The sequence below is a fragment of the Neophocaena asiaeorientalis genome, unplaced genomic scaffold, assembly GCF_003031525.2.
Source record: "Neophocaena asiaeorientalis asiaeorientalis breed wild unplaced genomic scaffold, Neophocaena_asiaeorientalis_V1.1 scaffold57, whole genome shotgun sequence".
NCBI classification, from domain to species: domain Eukaryota; kingdom Metazoa; phylum Chordata; class Mammalia; order Artiodactyla; family Phocoenidae; genus Neophocaena; species Neophocaena asiaeorientalis.
In genome coordinates this window covers 176,052-199,675 of record NW_020172731.1, presented here as the reverse complement: position 1 = coordinate 199,675, position 23,624 = coordinate 176,052, and the positions used below count along the sequence as shown (strand labels likewise).

Below are 23,624 nucleotides of genomic sequence, written 5' to 3'. Positions count from 1 at the left end.
TTCTTAGGTAAAATGCAGAAAACGCCAAAAGGGGGAAACACCATTGCTCATATTTTCTGTATTTGAAGCAAGGATATCAGCTTATTGAAATAACTAAGTAGATTACAAGATCTTATATATGTGAATTTTGGACTGAATCAGCTCCTTCTTTCCTGTTGTTTTACATTTTTGCTGCACTAGGGTGTTTTGCTTCTGTTTTGAAATTTTTCCTATCACAGTTGCTGGTGACTGTTGATATATTAAACAGAGACAAGAATGAGATGCTGAAGTTGATAATAGAATAGTGACATTAAATTTGCAAAGCATTCTGGACATTTTATTTTGTATGTTCAATAAAATATAGTTTGTGAACCTTCGTCTTAAATCATCAAGCTGCATTTTGGCTCAAACTCTTTGAGTTTTACCAAATCTTTTACCAAACTTTTTGTACCGTCATTAAGGAGTTTGGTGGACAGAGTTAGTAATGTCTAACTACTGCACAGATGGTGAAACTGGGGCCATTTCCTGAGTTGATGTTCTAGTGTTTGGTTTAAACTAGAAGCTTTAAGGTCTCATCTTCACATACTCTTCTGAGCTCACTCTTCAACACCTGGAGCAGTGCCTCCATTGCCTAGCACAGTACCTGGAGGGCAGTAGTATTTGGTTTAACAGGAGCAAATAGAAAACTATGGCATCATTAGCCAGAATGATCCTAAAGTGAAATACTCTGCTCAAGCTGATGTTACCATGGCTTGATCAACTGGGGCATATATGGATTACCCTGTAAGGGATGGTGACCTCAAAATCACATCTGCTTGCTGCTGTACTCATTTACAAAATGGACAGATCTCTTCCAGGCTACCTAGATTTATTCTTGAGTAGATAGATGAGAAGACAGGAGACCTCAGCCCCATAATCAAGTCTCATTAATTACAATTGGAAGAAAACCTTCTTGTGGATGGTAGAAACTCCAATTGAGAGGAGCTGTGGACTATCTTGAGCAAGAAAACATGACTAAAAATGTGCTCCTTTGCCACCCAGTTGAGTTGTTTGGTCCCAAAGCAGCAAGCTGGAATTTCAGTTTATAACCTATAGGTACATAGTACTAGATGACTCCAACTTTGTTTTAGATTCAAGTCATTTGAGATTAGCAACATGGGGAAGACTCCAAGAAATGTAAAAATACAGAGTGATAGAAACTCACTTTATGCCACGACCTTGACTATTTTCCACCACTCTTTATGACCTCTAATAAGGTAAAAAGAATGATGTATAGCCAAGGCAGGTTGGATGAATAAACATGGAAAACCCAATGGCAATCCAACCCTTTTACAAGTGAAAAGTTCAGATGAGGGCACGAGGATTTTCAGTTTACACAATTCCACGTAATTCATTTAATTGGAACAACTTAAACTTGTAAGGTATGTTGCAATTTTCAAGGGTGTTCACAGTCATAATTATATCTGAGCTTTCCAATACCCCTGCGTTGGAGTGATATATTTCCATTCCGTATATTGCACGGAGAGGGTCAGTGACTTGCACACATGGTTTAAGTAGGGTTGCAGTCTTGGTTTCAAGAATGACTTTTTCACAGTCAGGAAGAATGATGTCCGTGTGGACACTGATGTAGCAGTTTAGAGATGTGAAATTGATGCTGTTGTCTTCCATGGGTAGCCCTTAGTAGTAGAATCAGGTTTAGAATCAAAGATTCACAATTCTCAAGTCAATCTTACTGATTTTCTTTTCCACTCAGTTCTACTAGATATAATAACATAATGTAGCTGAGAAAAGTAAATCATCATTATGGACCATTATGGAAATAGTAATGAGTGTCATTCAAAAATGGAAAGTATTTTAGGAGCAGCATCTTTTACATTTATGTGAAATGTCGTACTTCAGTAGGATATTATCAAAGGTTTCTATTTGTTTTTTAAATATCAGACCCTTTTCATCCCCTAAAATAGAACTGAATACCAGCAATAAAACCTGTTATAAAATATATTCTATTATTAGTAGCTTCAAAAGCCACACATTTGAAGATATTTTCAACTGATTTCTACTTAATGACTTCCAGTGGGACATGAGTTCCTAATAAAATTAGAAGCAACATACTTTAGGTTCTTTCCTGCTGACTTGAGCTTTTAGTTGAAAAGTATTCATTAATTTTTTTCTCTTGAAAATAGTGCTGACCCTCTGAAACAGTTCCCTATCAGAGAGAATTTTACACCTTGGGAGAAGATTCTACTGTGTCCTTGCCTCTCCCTCGTAAAGCTGTTGAGAAACTGGCCCATACAGCCGTCAGAGACAGTGCCCATCACAGGGGCTGCCATCTAGTTCTCCACCGACTTCCCTTTGTGGGTTCCTTTTCAAATTTGGACTCAAGCTGTTTGAAAGAAAAGCTTCCAGTCTAGAGTGAAAAAGAATACATGGCATTTCTTTTATCATTGTACTTCTAGTCTAGAACAGAGAAACTGAGAACACTTGGCATTCACATTATTTTATGACTTTCAGGTAACTGATATATAATATCAATTATATATCATATGTTTTGTTGCCTCTAGGGTAATTTTGATATTTTAGTATATTAGTTATTTAATTAAATTGTTTTATAAGATCATGTTCTCTGTTTTCAGGACACTGTGTGCAGTCAATTTCAAAATTCAGTTGTAGGCAAATACCCTGATGTAAGGCTGACTGTGGTGCCTGCTGGCCATCGTGTTCCCTGAATGAGACTGCTTCTTAATATCTCACAGAGGTACTGCTAACAGATGTCAAGAGAGCAGCATCTATATAAAAACATGCAGTTAATGCAATTGTAGGTGTGACTCTATAGAATTTTGGAAGTTAATTGAGATCCCAGAAAACGCACACACACACACACACACACACACACACACACACACACACACACACACACACACACACACACCAGAGCCTCTTTTCTGAATTTTCAACAGGTCTTCATGTGCCCACCTGAAGGCTTCTCTGACCTTCTTTATGGCCAGTGATTTTTCTTCTATTCCAGCCAGAATAAATCCTATAACAACTTTTAAAGACCTATCCCTGCAAACCTCCCCTGAGATAATCCAGGACTGGATAGGGTCTGCCATGAGGGAGCATTTTATTTCACCTTTCTAGGAGTCATTTTTATTGCATTCTAGATGAATGTGAGGGAGATTTTAATTAAGAAAAAAAAGGGTAGCAAGTGTCTTTTTAGGACCACATTTTCAAACACTGCCCTAAAACATAACCAGACACAGTTGCAAATAATGCTTCTCCTTCATAGGGCACATTATATGCTCAATGACTCTTAGAATCAATAGCTAGTTAATTAATGACTTAATTAAAACTACAGTGAGCACCAGCCCCGAGGAAGGGCAGCATTATTGTCATCATGTCACTTTGCCAAACCCTGCTTCTGTAGTCACTAAGTGCAGACTCAATCAGGCAGGCAGATAATTTACATGGCCAACTATTCACATGCATATATGATTCCAAGTTTTGAAAAAAATTAGATTTCTCTGTATTCATTTCTATCTTTACTCTAAAACAACCCAGTGGAGACTCACCTGGATGTTTAACATCCCCTGACAATACCGTTGCTGCTGCCAGCTGGGGCTACTTCCTAGAGGAACCAAACTTCCATATTTCTCATCTGCTGCTGCTTCTTAGTCTCCAGCAACTATCTAGCCTCAGATCACTCTTGAAGGCTCTTCTTAAATTTCTGGTGAAAAGAAAAAAAAAAAAAAATTTCTGGTGGGACCTCGCCTCCTGCATCCTTGGTACCTTTTTTGGTGACAGAGAGGAGATTCCCTGAACTCAAGAGGAAGAAGAATGTGTAAGGTAACAAGCTAGTGTTGACGCTTCTAGAAGGAGAGCTGCTTCCCCTCCATTGGTACCACCTAATACCTTCCTCCTTCCTTCAGAAGAAGCTGTTAAAGAATTCCAAGGAAAAGATGGCAATGGAATGGCTGGGAAACATGAATAGAGAAATAGTCAGAATCTTTGGCCATAATAAGAGAAGCATAGTACCCAGAATGAGGGTGGAGATACTCTATTATACTCTATACCTAAGTTAGAAAATTGCATGATTTTCCAAAGGTAACTCTTTTGTAGGGAATATACACAAAGTGGAGTGTTCAGAAGGGAGTGGCAAGGACAATAAAAATGTTCCAAATGGGATGTTTAAGATGGAGAAGGGCAGGTACAGATGGTGGGGTAGGAGAATTCCAATCATTTCCAAATATTTAAAGGAATATCATGTTGAAGAGGAGCAAACTTGTTCTGGGGGAACCTAAGAACCTTCTAACAGTGGAAGCAGTCTTCAGATGGGAGGGTCTGACTCAGGAGGCTGTGAGAATTTTCAGTCCTTGAAACATATGACAGAGTTGAGTCTGAAAAAGATGCTTTCCAGCAATAATTCCGGAACAGTGTTCTGTAGAACATGAGGTCCACTAGATGTCTGTTGGTTGTTTGTAGGAAGCAATTTAAAAGATGTATTTGTGTGTGCATGCCCATGCGTTAATAGCTTTGGGACTATTCTTGGGTCAAATAAGTTTGGAAAACACCAGTTTGAGGACAGGGGAATAAGTTCTTGACTTATCTCAATGTCCCTAATATGACAGTATGCTTAATATGCTATTATGTGTATTGTGAACATCAAAGAGGCTTCACTATTACCTAAATTTATTCAACCAATATTCAAAGGAATATTTATTTGTTTTAGGAATCTCTTTCAATAGCTCATGAAACATTGTAACATGGAACTCTGTTTAGGTAACATTTTTTAGAGAATATGGTCTCAGATTATAAACATCTTAGAGACATTTTCAAACCTGATAGCCTCTGGTGCTTTTCTAAATGTGGCAAGGAGGAAATATACAAGGAAGAGGGAGGATGCATTAGCAAATAAGACACATATATGGCACCAATATGGTTTGGCAATATTTATTGTACGTTTTTAAGTTCCTAGGAATTTTCCACGTTGTCAAAGAATGCTAAAGTGGAATATTCTTAAAGTGTCAGGTAACACGATTTCCCAAAAATATAACCAACAGAGAACACAACGGAAAGCACTCTTCTCATATTAACTGACTTAAAATTTTGCACTCTTTCGGTACTATTAAAACACTCTGACTTTGTAAGACCATTGTCAGGAGGAAATTATAGAATTAACAGCATAATGAATCTTATTCTCTTGCAGAACAAATGACATGTTTCTCTGCCCTTTGCAGCTGCAGTTGTCACTGATTAAAGGGGAAAAGGCCAAAGAAATCACCCCCTGATAATTATGCATGATTGCAGGGGCCCAGAGACACACAGACACATTAGCACCTGGGAAATTATGATCAAATTAAATTCTGTTTGTATTCATTCTGCATGTTAACATTTTCTCTAAGGAATGGGAAATCTCTGAATTTGACTTTTTAAAACAATTGAACATCTGAAATGGACGCTATAACAACATTTAGCTTTGAAAGACCATGTCAGGGACATGGAGTTGCACAAAGTACTACACAGAAAAGGCTGTGATGATGGAATAAATACCACCTCGCCACCACCACCCCACCCCCAGCTTCTGCTGGGCAATTTGGACTGGAAAAGTCTCCCATCAGAGTGGCCATGACAATTGTTTCCTTTAGAAGTAGGTTTAGATGTTCTGAGCTTCTGATACATTATTCATAGCATAATGGTGTCCAGAGGGAAATCCTAACAGATGACCAGTGTAAGACTATGTGGTCACTATTTCTAAGTAGTCTAGACTTGGTAGCCTTTCTACCAAGAGTAAGTGGAGGTACCCACATGATTCTGCATAGTGCACAGCAGTAAGCATAAAGGAGGTTTTTCTCAGGTGATCTTCTCCCACTCTCCCTCTTGAAAAACAACCCTCAAACCACCATAGGACCTACCCCGTTTGCATTTAAGAAATGGAAATGTAGTTTTAATTTCTCTATCTCATTAAGGTTACCAAAGGCTACCCTTGATTCCTACTTGGGTGAAAGTCCATTGATCACAGAATTTCTTGCCATCTAAATTGAACACTTGTAGGTTGGGTTTCCCAAGAAATAGACTCTAAGGCTCTGAGATTTGTGGGCAGTTTTATTCCAGAGTTCACTTGGGACCCATGCCTATGGGAGAGTGACAGGAACAGGAGTTGGCTGTGATGCAGTCACAACAAAGGTCTTAGCCAAGCCTATAGGAAGCTCTGGAGCTGGGATGAACCTTCCGAGTTATCCCACCTCGAGGCAAGTGCCTGTATACACTCCTTCCCAAAGATCAGTCATTGGATGCAGGTTGTCCCCAGAGAGGGTGTGTGACCTTGAGTGGTGTGACTAACTCTTTAGCTGAGGGCAATTCTCAGACAGAGACTCAGCTGACAGCTGACAGCCAACAACATTCCTAGCACTCATTGAGATGAGTGCTCTCAATCTGGAAGGGAAAATCTGGTCAGCTCTTCACAGCAGGCACTACACATCAATATAGAGAGTAACTTTTTCATAGAGTTACTTGCCTTCAAGTAATCTGAAAGTAGGAAAAATGAAGGTAGCTAACATTTATTTACTGTCTACTATGTACTAGGCACTTCAAGCATGAACACTAAGAATGGAGTAACAGCTATCATTTATTGAGTTATCACCACTCAAGTATTATGTTAAAATTTTATGCATGCTTTTTCATTTAATCTCCACATTAATTCACTCTTTTTATTCTCTTTCACAAGTGAGGAAACTGAAGCTAGAAAAGTTTAAGTGACTTGCCTAAAGTTACATGAGTATTAGTGAGAGTGCCAGGATTTGAACTCAGTCCGCTGCAAAGTCCTCTTTCTTAAACTCTATGTTACACCACCTATCCATCTTGTATTGTTTTGTTTTAGTCTTGCAAAAACCCTAGGATTTACATATCATTATTATCCCCATTTTACAGTGAAAAACAACCTTCCCCAAAGTCACACATTACTAATAACTCAAATAGGGCTCTAATTCTAAAGCTCTTATTCTTTCTAGTGCCCCTGTATCAATTGTAGGCAGTCCATTAAAACTCAATAAATACTCACTTAACTTATGAGTACTTAGAGAGTAGTCTTTATTTAGCCTCATAAATATATAAGATTCCATGGAATATTTCCATTTGGAATTGGAATGTGTGCCAAGAAAGAGGCCAGCAGCTAGTTCATGAGGCCAAAAGAGGCTTCATGGACATCACTGTCAAATGTTTTCATGCAACTCTATTCAGAGCAATTAAACAATTTCTAACAATTCAAGTATTTCCAGAATTAGTCCTATAATTAAGGCAAGGGCCATGTCTGACTCATCCCTGTACCTACCCCAACAATTGCTACATGATTAGTACTCAATAAAATCTATTGAAAGTGAGAGAGAATATATGAACATGATGGGGACAAATAGTTCCCAGGATTTCACCATCAAGAATCTCTACAGATGGATGGATAAAGAAGATGTGGTATATACACAGTGGAATACTACTAAGCCATAAAAAAGAATGAAATTTTTGCCACTTGCAACAACATGGATAGACTTGGAGGGTATTGTGCTAAGTGAGATAAGTCAGACAGAGAAAGACAAATACTGTATGATTTCATTTACATGTGGAACCTAAAAAATTCGACAAACTAGTGAATAAAACAAAAAAGAAGCAGATTCACAGATATAGAGAACAAACTAGTGGTTGCCAGTGGGGAGAGGTAAGGGGAGAGGGGAAATATAGGGGTAGGGGAGTAAGAGGTACAAACTACTGTGTATAAAATAAGTACAAGGATATATAGTACAACACAGGGAATGCAACAAATATTTTATAATAACTATAAGTATAGCATAAGCTTTAAAAACTGTGCATCGCTTTATTATACACCTGTAACTTGTATAATATTGTACAGAAACTATAATTCAGTTTAAACAAAGAATCTCTTACACCATTTTTCCTCAGAGACCATCTTCTCTTAATACATGTATATTTTATAGGTAATAATTTATCTCTCCATTGTTAAAATTAAAAGCATGCAGATTTCCACTAGAATTTCAAATAAGCAACAGATGGTCAATACTAAACATGAACTGATAAAATGATTCTGCCCATTGTTAAGAAGAGCAGCATTTCAGTTAAGCTGTGTGACCACAGTTCATGGGTGACTGATTTCTTTTGTGACTTTCAACATTATTACCTCTGCTATCCCGAGATCCAGGATCCCCAAGTCAGGAACAATTGAGAGTGAAGGGATAAACCTAGATAGTCCTTGACATGTTTGTTCCAGGCAAAACCAGAAATGTTAAAACTTCTTTTCTGTACAGGTGAGCAGCAGCTCTTTCTCTGCAAATGGAAATCTTTCCAAAGAGGAGAAAGGACAGGCAGGTGCCAGCAAATAGAAACCGTATGCTTTGAGTAAAGTAAATTGCTTCTGAGCTTTGAGTCCCCAGATTCCCGGAGCATTTGTTCTGAGTGAGCGGCTATTTGGTACTGAGGAAGAGACTGTGAGGTGAGAACACTTGATCCCACACAGATGTGTTCATTATATTGAGACTCTACCCTTGAAAGAAAGCCCACTGTCTGCCTCATTGGCAGTCTAAATCTTATTAATACACTGAAGTGTCTCTTTGTTTAGAATGTACGAAGCTTTCTTTCTTCCTTCTCTCCCTTAGAAAATCAGCAGACAGAATAGTGCGGAGGCCCCATCGAGGGCTGGCTGTGCTCATATTCTGTCTCCTGGCAGGGTTTATGGCTTATTCTGAAACAGGGGCTGAAGGGAGTGATGGGCCTGAGGACACAGCACATTTTATGAACTCTAAACACCATTCTTCTTGCAGTTTATTTGATCTTATTTTAATTGAAAATGGATTTTTGACGGTTTTCTTCCTTGCCACAATAAAAAGGGCTACTTTTGCCATCATCAAAGGAAACAGATGGGGTCTTTTGCTTTGATTTGACTGCATTACTTTTTGTCAAACAAACACAAAGCTAAACTAAACTAACAAACTTCCAGGCATGAGAGGGAGGTGGGATTGTTCCCATGTCTTCTTGAGAACTTGGAATCTGTCCCTTTGAAAACTGAAGGCGGCTAGGATAGTTAGGGTGAAGGCGAGGGTCAGTCAGTCCCCCGATATTCCTGGTGTGACAGTGGCTCTTGTGTCCTTATCTTGTGGCCCCCGGAGCATGTCAGCCCTTATGGCTGTGGCCGAGGTGTTATGAACAACCCCGACCTTACATCTGAATAGTACCCACATAGAGATCATCACCTTGTGTGGGGGTGTCTACCCCAAGTGTTGTCACACCTAATTTTCCAAATAGGAAAAATTGGGACTCACAGGGTTAATATAATTTATGCAAGATTATAAAACACAATAAAAGACATTACTATAGTCAGGACCAGAACTGAAATTTCTCTCAACACCAATCCAGTTGACTTGATAGTTTTTGTTTGTTCATGTTTTTGTTTTTACTTTACATAGTCTTTATTTTTTTTCTAACATCTTTATTGGAGTATAATTGCTTTACAATGGTGTGTTAGTTTCTGCTTTATAACAAAATGAATCAACTATATATATACATATGTCCCCATATCCTCTCCCTCTTGCGTCTCCCCCCGACCCTCCCTATCCCACCTCGCTAGGTGGTCACAAAGCACTGAACTGATCTCCCTGTGCTATGTGGCTGCTTCCCACTAGCTATCTATTTTATATTTGGTAGTGTATATATGTCAATCCCACTCTCTCACTTTGTCCCAGCTTACCCTTCCCCCTCCCTGTGTCCTCAAGTCCATTCTCTATGTCTGCATCTTTATTCCTGTCCTGCCCCTACGTTCTTCAGAACCATTTTTTTTTAGATCCCATATATATGTGTTAGCATACGATATTTGTTTTTCTCTTTCTGACTTAATTCACTCTGTATGACAGACTCTAAGTCCATCCACCTCACTACAAATAACTCAATTTTGTTTCTTTTTATGGCTGAGTAATATTCCATTGCATACTGTGCCATGTCTTCTTTATCCATACATCTGTCAATGGACACTTAGGTTGCTTCCATGTCCTGGCTATTGTAAATAGTACTACAATGAACATTGTGGTACATGACTCTTTTTGAATTATGGTTTTCTCAGGGTATTTGTATGGAAACACAAAAGACCCTGAATAGCCAAAGCAATCTTGAGAAAGAAAAACGGAGCTGGAGGAATCAGACTCCTTGAATTCAGACTATACTACAAAGCTACAGTAATCAAGACAGTATGGTACTGGTACAAAAACAGAAATATAGATCAATGGAACAGGATAGAAAGCCCAGAAATAAACCCATGCACCTATGGTCACCTTATCTTTGATAAAGGAGGCAAGAATATACAATGGAGAAAAGACAGCCTCTTCAATAAATGGTGCTTGTTGTTTGTTTTTAATAAATCTCTCTCTCTCCCCAACTAGAAGGTATAGACCAAGAGGGCAAGGGTTGGGTCTCTTTCTGAGCACCCTGGCGTCCTCAGCACACAGAATAATATGCAGCACATAAGAGGTGCTTTATAAATATGCATTGAACAGATGTCTTTATCAAGCTGCAGATGGAGTTTGAACTTGATTTGAGCAGAGAATCTGGGAAGGTTAAGGAGAGGGGGATTTCTTCCTTTCATGGCCACAGAGGGAAAAATTCAAACCAGCTATATGTTTAGTTGTAACTTTCATTATTTTCTGTTTTACACCTAAATAGTTGTGGGGATTTAGTTCTGAAAGTACATAGTGCTTGTCCTAGGAAGACTTGGGAGGACTTTAGTCTCTTATTCAAGAAAGCTCAAGTCCTCTAAAATCTCTAGAGTTGATTTTAGGGCATTTGTTTTGCAGATCATTCACATGACTTCATTCTTTCTCTGAGTGCAATCTCAGGGGAAAAAGGTTTTTTTTCCAAAAATGAGTTATTTTTATCAGGCATAAATCAGATATGCTCCTTTCTAAACAGAAACAGGTTTAGCAAAAAATGCTAAGCCTTGTCTTCATGCAAGTTACAATCTCTGTGATACATCCATCTGTCTACCTGAAGTTATTCTGAAGCCCTTTCTGGGGTTTAAAACTACAGATGCAAAGGCCCTGCCTTTTATCAATCACTGTATGATTCAGTGCATGAAATGCCAACCTTTTGGGAAAGAGTTTCTTTTTGTTTCATCTTTCTCTCCTTTACATTTTCAAGTGAAATTTCTAAGCCTTCAGAAATGGCTAGATTGACAGGAAATCACATTTTAAATATGTCAGACTTGAGTTGAATTAGTTGGTCCTGAGTGGCTCAGTTGCCCAAGGGAAGAAAGACCTGTGATCATTATTTTAAATTTTGCAGACCAGTGAAGCCTCCATTTCTCAGGAGAGGCTGGGTTTAAGAAAGGCAGTAACAAGGCTCTGACACTTCATTGTAATCTTTATTTCCAAGGGCATCAGAGAGTTCTGTAAAAATTAATTTAATTTAAAGATTCTATTTCGTTCAACAAAAGAAACATTTCATTGAAAATTAAATATATTCAAATAAAGTTCACTGAAAGATTCAAGTGTTTTATTATCCACATTGTTCATTCATAACCACAAAATACAACAGTTTAGAGAATTTAGAGAAGTAGCATATATAAAATGAATTTTTAATAAAAGTATTAGGTATACACACACACTTGAATATGAATTTGACATGGGTTCCTAATAAATTTAATTCTAATTAAATGATAGGTAATTATAATTAACAATAAATTGATAGTAAATAAAGAAATCTGTTTAATTAAGTTTAATGCTAATAAACTTTATTCTTAGAGAGATGATGACTACTATTATCATTATTAACACAGACTCTCAGGACACTTTACGTGTAATGCAGGAAAATTCATTTTGCAAATTGACTGTTCAATTTGGAAATTTGCCAGTAAGACCTGCCAAGTACAGAAAAGTTAAAATCCTTCAAGTTAATTTTTAAAAGACTTTTGTTCAGCAAAATAGCAGTGAATTCACAAACTAAAATCTGTGGCAATAGCCACGGTGAGGAAAACTGAGCAGTCTTTCCATGAATTATGTTACTGCCTGCACTTTTATTCTAAAACTCAACCTTTTGTTTCTAAAAATAAAATCTATTTATTCAATACAAATTTATTGAGTACTCAGTCTATGCCAAGTGCTATGCTGAGCCTTTGGGCTCCAACAATGAGAAAACAGTCTTTGTCCTCAAAGCCACTGCTGTCTAGATAGGGGGCAGGTGTTGATCAAGCATGTAAATATAATTACAATTCCGACTAGTGTTTTGAAGAAGTGACATTTAAACTATCACCTGAAAGAAAAGTGAGTGAGTTGGTCAAGTGAAGGGGCAGGGAAGATGAGGTATTCTTGGTGAAGAAAAAAAAAAAAAAACAGCGAACAAACAACAGCCCTTACAATGTTCCCTGAGGAAAATAAGGCTGGTCAAGATGAGTAAGACTGTGGATGTGGCTAGAATTCAGTGAGGGAGAGAGGGACCAGAGATGAAACTGGAGGAGCAGCTAGTAGCTGCTGTTCAGAGCCTATAGACCAGTTAAGAATTTTTATCTTTATGCTAAAAGCAGTGAGGGGTGATTGAAGCATCCTGAAGCATGTCAGAATGAGCATCCTGACATGAATTAATAAGTCAGGGTCAGCACACTGAGGGTTACTGAACTCAGCACTTCCAATTCCTAAATCTTTTCCTTTAAATCTCTTCAAAATCGTTTCTCAAAGCTAGAACATCAGAAGACCTGGCTCCCACATCGCTGCTCTCCTGTTGCTTCCTTGGAGGAAGGTTTTCTGATTCCTGTAGACTTGCCTGTTTCTTCTCTAAGAAGCCTGCAAACTGTTTGAAGATGCCTTTCCTCAGGAGAGCTCCATATTCTGGAGAAGGGCTCTGAGGTTTCACGTACCAAATTTTGGTTCTGGACCTGCTCTTTTGCTAACTTAAGTTAGAATCTATGATGGGAAAAGCATATTTGGACGTTTGCCCCAATTATGTGCCCCCCCCAAAAAATCCCTTCCAAGGATACTTCCCTAAAGCTTCATTGCCAGTCTTGCCCTTATACACAAGGACATCCCCCCCACCCACTTTCTATCATTGATAGGAAATTGTGAAGGTTGGAAAGAAATCCCGCAGGCTCATTTTTACATCACAACTGTATTATAGCTGGGTGTTGCCCTCAGAATTCCCTGCTGCCTTCCTTCTTTGAGACTCTGGAGCAGGGCATTGCCTGGGCTGTCACTCAGTGGATATTCAATACATTACCACTCACAGAGAGCCAGGCACTCATCTAAGCACTTTAATCCTCATTAATATGCTAATGTAATAGATGATAAAACCGAGGCTTAGAGTGTTAACTAACTTGCTCATAATTAATGCCGGTGCTGAGACTTGAGCAGAAACAGTCTGGCTCCAGATTTGACACTAGTGCTAGGATTTTATTTAAATTTTTCTTTATCTTGAAATGATTCTCCTGGTAGTCAGTGAGGTCTTGCGAATAAACAGTCTAAATCCACACTGTAAATCCAGCATCTAATGAAAATGAAAGATTAAGAAAAAGAGGGGCATTTAAAAGACAACATTGCAGTACCTATTTAGTCACACCTTTCTATGTGACTATAGGAGACCAAAGGAGACTACTCCATAAATAGATACTAAAATATTAATATACAAATTCAAAGAGAATTTAGTAATCTCTTCAGACTACATAATTTCACTAAAATATTTTCCTTCATAATATTAGTGAATGCTCTTCAAATTTCTGCTAGCAACTTTTTGGTTATAAAGGTGGAACTAATATGAAAAAATGAATGAATGAGCAAATGAGGGCTTTTTAGGATCTCGTAGCAATCTGAGAACTTCCAAAGGGAACTTCCTAAGCTCTTTATTTATAAGTGAAGAGAATACAAGTTTCAGTGCCATTAGATGATAGACTTTGTATGGAATTAATATTAGATTCTTCATTGCATGGGAAAATCAAAGAACTCTTCTTTAGACGAAATCAACAGCAAACCTAAGTGCATATAAAGGGAAGCTCTGACTTCACAGGTTGTCAAAGGAGGCGTTAACCATCTGGCCCAACACATTCCTGTTCCTCCCCTATTCCAGTCAGTCCCCCTAGTGGCCCCACACCTCCATGGCGCCTACTCTCTGGTCACCTTGTCTTTCCTAATCATGTCCTCTCTTTCATGCCCATATGCTTTTTTTAAAAAAATACTTTATTGAGGTCTGACATATAAAATGCTGTACATTTTTAATGTATACAACTCAATGAGTTTGGAGATAGGTACATACCCATGAAACCATCACCATCAAGGCTATAAATATATCCATCACCTCCCAAACTTTTCTCCTGACCCCTTTATTTTTTTTTTATGTGTGTGTGTGGTAAGAGCACTTAACATAGGATCTACCCTCTTAGCAAATCTTAGTATACAGTACAGTTTTGTTAGGAGGGCATTATGCTAAGTGAAATAAGCCAGACAGAGAAATACAAATACTATGTGATCTCAGTTATATGTGTAATCAAAAACAGTCAAACTCATAGAAGCAGAGAATAGAATGGTGTTCACAGGTGCTGGAGAGAGGGAGAGATGGGGAGGTGATGATTAACGTGTACAAAGTTTCTGTTATGAGAGATAAGTTCTGGAGATCTACTATACAGCCCATATTCTATTGGATGTGCTATTCCCTTTTCTTGAAATGCTTTCTTCTTCTTCATCTAAAAAGTCTTGACCAAGCTCATATGTCACCTATTTTGTGACATGCTCCTTAAATTTCTCCATAATTTCTCCCAAGTGAAATAAATTATTTTACCTACATGCTCCCATAGAAGCCTATGCCCATGTCTGTTGTGCCATATTGTATTGTCATGGTTGGTTCACATCCATTTTACTTGTTAGACTTTGAGACAGCTGAGACCAGGATTTCTAGGTAACATTTGAGTTCAATAAATGTGCTATTTTCCTTTTGGGTCCCAGGGATTGTGGCAAGTACAGGGGATATTTTGATGACTATGATATGATTTTTGTTTTTTGAAAAGTGTGCAGGTGCTGATAGAAATAGGCATGGAAGTCGAAAATCTGAATGCCATGTGCAGTGTGTAGTTACAGAACTGTGCTTATGGAGATAAAGCATCAAGAAAAGAGTTCTTCACCCAGATTTGGACTTGAGGGATGGAGATGCTGCCTGGGCCAAGTCTTGAAGGGCAAGCAGAAATTAGACCAAGAAGGGTACTGAAAGAAAGAATGGTATTTCATATAGAGAGAAGCCCTGAAAAAAAAAAAAAAAAGAGGCATGAAACCACAGGGTATGTTTGGGAGAAAACATAAGCATTTCAGTATTACTAGAGAAAAAATGAGCATGTAGGAAGTAGCAACAAATGCAGCCGAAGAGAGGTGAGTGTGGTGGATGCATGACGGAGGATGGAGGGACTCATATATACTGATCAAGAGCCTATGCATCTTGTAGGTGACAGAAGACTTTGCAGTGTTCGTGTAGAAGAATAATGCATTTGGTTGAGAGAAAGAGTGCTGTGACTGTAGTGTAGAAAAGGCACGAAAAAACAGTTTGGTGGCAGGGCTGTGGCAATGTTTCTTGGAGAGAGGTGAGGAAGGTCTGAACCCCAAAATGGCTCTAGGGAACGACACCTAGAATGCTGTCTTCCACAGATATAGTATATCTTTGTTGAATGAGTGATTTTTTTAAATTAAAGTTAAACCAGTTTTTCTTTTTAATTTTTTAAAAATTAAAAAAAATTTATATTGGAGTATGGTTGATTAACAATGTTGTGCTAGTTTCAGGTCTACAGAAAAGTGATTCAGTTATACGTGTACATATATCCACTCAATTTTAGAGTCTTTTCCCATATAGGTCATTACAGAATATTGAGTAGAGCTCCCTGTGCTATACAGTAGGTCTTTGTTAACGAGTTTGTCTTATACCATGAAAATTATTACACTGAGACAATATTTTATTACCACCAGAGTACGCTTTTCTATTTACTCTAATTACCTAATATAAAAATTGATTCTCAGGAGGGCAAATTTACTCTTTTTACGTAAAAAGCACAGGTATATACAAACAACTTATAAACATATTTAGAGTCTATCTGTGGTATTAAAATTTTATTGAGAAGGAGGGTGAGGAGGGAAAAAATATTTTAAAAGGCTCCATAAGGGGGAAATAATTTTAAAAGTTTAAGAAATGCCACTCTAAATAATCATCATAACTTCAGTAGCATTTGCTAGTTTTTTTTTTTTTGCGGTACGCGGGCCTCTCACTGTTGTGGCCTCTCCCGTTGTGGAGCACAGGCTCCGGACGCGCAGGCTTAGCGGCCATGGCTCACGGGCCCAGCCGCTCCGCAGCATGTGGGATCTTCCCAGACCGGCGCACGAACCCGTGTCCCCTGCATTGGCAGGCGGACTCTCAACCACTGCGCCACCAGGGAAGCCCCATTTGCTAGTTTTAATCCAGTATACTGAGTCTTTTTGTTTAACATAATTCTACTTAAGTCTGTCTGAGTATTTCATATTCAACTTGGTGTTATTGCTTGTTTTGTCTTTGGTATCATACTGACTTTACAAAACTATATCTGAACAGAAAAAGAGAAATATTCCCATGACTCAGAGAAACAGCATTTAAATGTAAACCTCCTATTTCACCTGAGGCCTAAAAGCTATTCCAAGATGATATTTCATCAATCCTCAAAGCAATCTATTTTATAGAGAAACAGAGAAGGGCACTCATATTCTCCTAACATAGCTCCATGGGGATAACGACTAGTTGTTCTAAATACAGGCCCAGGAATTTCAGTCTTAGAGCAGTAGTGGGCATCTGAGTATCTCTTTCTGTGATGGTCATGGTTCTAAAATGGGGGTTCTGTTGCTCAGGAGCCTCCCAAAACGTAGTACCCTAGGGATCTGGTAAGCCAGCTACTTGGTTAAACTTAATACATCAGCATCACGCTTCTCTACCCCACCTCTCACGTCTCAAAGTGAGTATATCTGCTAGAGAACTATTCTTCCCAGGAAATGCACTCGTTCTGATACTTTTTCCAAAGAGTGTCTGCTTTTTCTAAAATGCCAAGGTGATACTATATTCACAACAGAGATATAACCATCTGCCCTAGCAAGTGCAGAAGAGAAAGTAATTGAATTCAAACCCAAGTGGCTGCACACACATTGCCACGGCATCTGTCTTTCTAACGAACTTGAATACACTGAGCCTGTGCTCTAGGGATCCAGATTTTTCATTTCAAGATAGAATTCTCTTCTGAAGCTGTTGTTGTGAAGACCAAATTTCTCCACCTGCCAGTCTATTTTCTGAAGGCAATGGACCTTTTATTTATATATTTATTTATTTATTTATTTATTTTGGTAATGGACCTTTTAAATCAATGTTATGCTCTTTTAGAAGCACTTGTATCCTCCTCTATCTGTATGCTGAAAAATGTGGATCTGAATTTTTAAGGTATTACCCACAGGATGAATGTAGTCCAAGGCAGTTGATTCAGTTTTGCCTGGATGGGTCAAGTTTGACTAGATACACTTTCTGAGGTCTGGAGAAAGACACACATATTACATCCTATGCTTCAACCTCACAAACCAAAAGAAGCATGGATTTCTTTTCTCCTTTATTTTCATGACACTACATGCTCCTAATTTTCATCTTACTTCTATGCCTACTTCTCTCTTTTTTTAATTGAATCAACTTTTCTGCCCATGTTGTTGATTTTCAAATTTTCTCTTCTCATCCTTCTTTATACTATCTTCCCAGGTCATTTTATCCACTCTCATAGCTCTAACTATTCTTTCTATGTGATGACTCTTGACCAGCTCTGTGTCCTGAATATCAGAACTGTACTTAACTGTGAATTAAGATCTCAAGTCATATGTCCCAAGGTCACCTCAAAGTCAACATGTCTCAGATTGACCTTAGCACATCCACTGGAAAGCCTTCAGCGCTGTCTTTCCAAGATTAGCGAATGATGCTCACCTGCCAGAATACCGCTAGAAATCTAGGCATCATTCATGGCTTCTTTCTCCCTCTCCATCTACATCCAACCCCACACCAGTCAAATGCTGTCGTTTTATCTCCTCAGTTCCTTTCAAATATATCTATTGTTTCCACTGAGATGTAAGCTACCATTATCTCTGGTCTGGCTTCCTTCCACAGCTCCTTAATTGTTAGCCCTGATCCCAGTCTTGCTTTCTTCCATTCATTTGTTCACAATGAAGGCAGACCACTCTGTCTGAATCACAAGTCTAAGCATATTATTTCCCTGGTTAACAGCTTTCAGTTGGTCTACATTTCTGAAAGCCCTCTATCATCCGGTTCCTTCTTATTTCTCCAACATTTTTAAGACTTCCTTAAATTTTGTAACTTCTCTGAGATTCTTAATTTCATCATTGTCTCTCTACCCACTCACTTCTCTCTCTCCCTCCATCTCATCCAGGAAATTAATGTCCACATGTATTTCCTCACTCTTTCATTGTTATTGCACTACCATCTCTCAGACCTCAGTTCATTTATCCCTTTTTCATGTCGACCTCCCTTCCCACTCCCTTAGGTCATAGTGGTTTCTCTTCAATATGCTGTCATAGGATATTGCATCTTTCCTAACATCTCCTGGATCTGTCTGCACACCCTACTCCTAAGCACGCCCTATTCCTGTCAATGAATGAAGGAATGCTATTTCTTCTGTCTGAAAATGCACTGCATCACCCTGTTCCCACATTTACCCAGCTAAATCTTCCTAATCCCTCAACATTCAGGGAGCGCTCTTCTGAAAAGTTTTTCCTGACTTGGCAAGCTAGGCTAGGTGACTCTCCACTATGCTGTCATGGTAATGAATCATCTTTTATAATTAAGTCAGATCATAACACTCTTCTGCTCAAGATCCTCCAAAGACGCCCCATTTCGCTCAGAGTAAACCTCAAAACCCTTATAATAGCCTACAGTGCTCTACAGCATCTGTCTCCCTTTCCTTATTATTTCTCTAACTTCATCTTTTAATACTTTCTTCTTTCTTTTGCCACATTTAGGCATGCTACCATTTCAGGGCCATGGCAGGAACTGAAACGCTTTCCCAAGCTTTCTACATGACAACTCCCTTGTCTCCTTCAAACCCTCGCACAAATGTCCTCTTGTCAATGGACCTGCATAAGCACCTATTTTAAGTTGCGATCTGCTCCACACCTCTCTATCTATGCACTCCAAATCCTCCTTTTTTGCTGCATTTTAATAGCACTTATTCCTTCCTATCAAATGATATAATTAATTTATGATTATTAGTCATCGTTTGTCTTTCCTTATTAGACTGTAAGCTCCACACAGGTGGATATTTGTATCTGCTTTGTTCACTCAAGTTTTCCAAGCGCCTTCAAGGGTGTCTGGAACAGAAGAGGTGATCAGTAAATATGTTTAAAGGATGAGCATTGATTGTGCTATACAGTATTAAAATTTTCTTCCTTGTCCACCTGCCTACCACCAAACCATGCACTTGTCAAATGCAGGGAGTTTTGCCCTTAAATCTATTTACAATATCCAGCATATTTGCTGAAAACAGTGGGTTCATAATAAATGTTTGCTAAGTGCATGTATGCATCTCTGACCTCACTACCCCATAGCTTTGCAGGGTTTGCAATCACATTATACCAAACTAGAATATGAGTGCAAGAATGTTGTTTCCTTAGTGGAGAAGCTTCTCTATAAATTCTCAGGGCATCTGAGATCTCCAAAGATGGAGTCCAATGTGGACCAAGGTAGTGACTACAGCCATCCTTCCATATCCTAGGGTTCCATATCCATAAAATTGATCCCGGGTTGGTTGAATTCACGGATGCAGAAACCGTGGATGAGAAAGGATGACTTTACTACTTCATTTTATATAAGACACTTGAGCATCCACAGACTTTGGTATCTGTGGGGATTCCTGGAACCAATCCCTCGTGGATTCCAGAGATGGCTGTATTTCTCCTGCAGAGTCACTTCAGAGGTTAAGAATTTGCCATTGTCCATTTAGCTTTTTTCTCCATTCTGTGTCTGTAATTGGGGCATTTGTTTTAATAAGTTAAAAAACTAAAGGAAGTCCTGGGAATCGTGAGCTCGAAAAACAATATCTTTCCTTCTGTGACTTCTCTTTTTTCTTTCCTCTCTCAGAGCTCTTCCTGCCATGATGCAGTGGGTCCGCACGCAGAAGCCAGGAGAGAGCGGCATCAATATTGTCACTGCCGATTTCGTAGAACTTGGTGATTTCATCAGCACTGTCATAAAGCTCAACTACGTCTTTGATGAAGGGGAAGCCAACACTTGATAGTACCATTTGGAGTGCCAGTGAATAAGATAGAGAAAACTCACTGTATTAGGCATATTATCTATAAACACCCTGATCTTCCTATTCCACTGAGTCTCTGAGGGAATAAGGGCTGAAAGTGGGTGGGAAAAGGGGGAAACCATTTCTTCAGTGATTATTATCATACTCTACATTACTATAAATATTTCATTTCCCATTTGATGATCAAAACCTACTTCTCGTGTTAGGAATAAAAAAAAAACTAGTACATTTCGTTTCTCAGAATTAGTTTTTGTAACTTATGAGTGTTTACTTGATTGTGTTTCTGATGTCAACCTAGGGCTCCTACACTGTGTATCCTCTAGATGAACCTTTCTGCTCCCTCTCTAGCTCGCTCTTTTTAATCAGCTGTTGTATGGGACTTAAAAATAATTAAATGCCCAACATAACGTGTATTATCAATACATTGTTGTGCTGAAATGTACTTGTTTTGTGGGACCTGGTATAATATTCTGTAGTCTGCAATCTCACTAACTTTGGGTCATAAACAATATGCATCAAATCTGTTTCCCTGCATAAGTAATATTGGTGGGCATAATCAGTAATTTTTGTGTTATATAAAAACAATAGTGTTTCACAGTATTTCTATTTAAGGCAGCTATAAATATAGAGTAAAAACTTTTGTGGAAGAACTATTAGTGCCAACTCCATAGTGAAAAATGGGGGTGGGGGAAGAGATGGATATCATTTTAATTCAGAAATCTCTTAACTAATATTGTCCTACAAATGCTCAGTAAATGAAAAATTATGACAAGTGTTGTTAAAATCAGAAAGCTCTGAAAATAAATCTTATCAAAGTTCTTCTAACAATTATCTTGACTGAAAAAATAAAAAGAAGAAAAGAAAGAAATGAAAGATTGAGCAAGCTTTCCTAACAAATTGAGATTTCCAAATATGTCATTCTAAATCCCAGATTTTGAGGAATATATTCTGAGAAGGTTCAATCTGAGTTTTTTTACTTGAAGTTGAGGAAAATGGAAGGGTGGCAGAGTGAATTAGAGCAATGTTTTTGAAACTATGACCGTGAACTCTCAAGGATCAGTGAAACATTTTTAGGAGATTCTTAAATACATGTGATTTGGGCAGACTTATTGAAAATCACTTCTGTGTCCCACCCCAGGGTCAAGTTTGAGGCAGAGGCCCAAGTTTCACAGAAAGTTTCTGCCATCCACCATTTGACAGTCCAGGTGTATGAGGAAGAAAAATGGTAATGCAACTTTGAGCACTGCTTCTGCCTTGGTGTCTTTGTGATACTTGACAGCTCTAAACAATCTTTAAAGAGCATGATAGCCCTTACCAATATGCCTCACAGGAATATTGTGAGGCATTTATAAAACTCTATAAAATTTGCTGAATATGTACGATTCTGAATTGTTTTATCTCCATGTTTAGAAATAATCTCACCTCAATAGTTTCCTGGGAAAACACAGTCCATGTAAAATGGGGCCATAGAGAAATAAAAGCATGCTCTCAGTTTTCAGTTAATTTAGATGTATGACATGTGGTTTAATCTCTGAGTCCTAGGTAAGGGATTTAATTCCAAGGTTACATACATCAAAATTATAAATATTCAAGAGTTGATTAAAAGATTATAAATACTCACTATGAGAAAATAGTGCTTATTAGCAGCTGTGGGGAAGGAAGAAAAATTGTTTATACTGAAGAGAACATTTATGAGAAGTGTGCAGGTGTGTGTGGTTGACCAAGTAGCATGCATATACACACAACAGATATGATCTCCATTCCAATTGTGTGTATATGTCTCAACAGACAAAATATATCAATATATACCCACTCTTGTGCAGGCAGACAGACACAAATACACACAAACACACACAGTCATGGACAGACACAGTGAAATTCTTCTTTTCAAGTGAAAACTTAGGTAATACTAAATAATTTAATTTTAGGACCAAAACCCTTAACAATGTATGAAAAAGAGTTGATGAGATTTTTGAAAGTAGAGTAGCTGATCATGTTCAAATATTTTTGTAAAAATCGGTATTAATTATCTACAAATATAATTTTCTTTCTGCTTTCCCTCCCCTTGCAGTTTTATTGTCTTTCTATCTCTCTCACCTGCTCTTTATATGCAATTGAATATGAATCCTTTCTAAAGGACTATAGCTTATTGAAATTTATGTCCTGTGAAGTTGTTTTTTGGGGAGGTTTTCTCTGACTATTCATTATTCATCCCTCAGGAGGATCTTTAGCCAAGCACACTTGCAATGACACAAGGATTTAACTTATAAATATATGAGAAAACAGATCTTTCAACATATTCAATACAAATGAAAAATGAATAAAATATAGAGGTAACTATGTTGTGTTTTCTTGAGCTTAGATGCTTTCTTATGTTTGCTTAGAATTACCTTTGTCATATCTGTCATTTGGGTGCTGGAAAAAAACAAACATGCTGAAGCATTAGATTAATTGTGCGGTTTCTGAGTTAGAGAAAGCTTTTAATTGCTATTAATGATATGCACATAGAGTCCTTGTTTGACAAAAGATACTTCCAAGCCAATGTTTGGTGTCCATGTGGATGTACAGTATCTATGTAACAGGCACTGGGAGTAAATGGGCTTGCCTTAATTTCTAAAGGAGGGAACAGGTAGAAGTGAACCATGCATCCTCCACTAGAGGAAGAGTTCACTAGGAAGGATTCCTCTGCAAGGGGAATGGAGAGAAAATGCCTTTGGCTGTCTTCTGCCCATTGGCCCTGCTCTGGGACACACTTAGGGAGCAGGCTGTGGGCCTTAAATAAAGAGGTAGGGGGTGAGGACTAGTGGTATGCAATCAGAGCTTACCATCAGCCTAAGCTCTTTTGTCTTAGCTGGGCATTGAGTTTCCAGAGAGTTAGAGCACAAGGGCTACAAATAGACCCCCAAATGGTAGGAGATGTCTTGGTGCATTTTTTGTTTTGCTTATTTCTTAAGACTTTTCCATCACAAGTCCTGCAAGGCAAAGAAAACAGAAACAAAATCCAACTTTTACCCAATCTACAGCAGGAAATGCTGAGATGAGGGAAAATATACAAAGAGTATCATTTTTTGGTTTGCTTTCCTGTCTGTAATTTCGAAGGAAGAATATTTAGATACTCCTGCCATTATTCTTTATGTCTCCCTTATTACTACACAATCATATGAATGCAGAGAATGAGGAGGCATCTTTTAAAAGCCTTAGGATATTCTATATGATGACCTCAATATTCACTTTCAGCCATACTGGGAAAACTCACGTTTCATGGAGTGCCACCTAACAATGAATGTATTAGAGCATAAAGTATTTGGTATGTATGCACCTGTGT

At 38.2% G+C, this 23,624-nt stretch overlaps 1 protein-coding gene across 1 annotated transcript in view; it reads left to right on the top strand.

The window, feature by feature from the left end:
• Window positions 1-21,090, top strand: part of PLCXD3 (phosphatidylinositol specific phospholipase C X domain containing 3) — a 163,613-nt gene extending 142,523 nt beyond the window's left edge. The window contains exon 3 of the mRNA XM_024740366.1: window positions 20,125-21,090. Coding sequence (XP_024596134.1) covers window positions 20,125-20,278 — 154 coding nt within the window. The 3' untranslated portion in view covers window positions 20,279-21,090. The remainder of the gene's footprint in view (window positions 1-20,124) is intronic.
• Window positions 21,091-23,624: the final 2,534 nt, after the last annotated feature.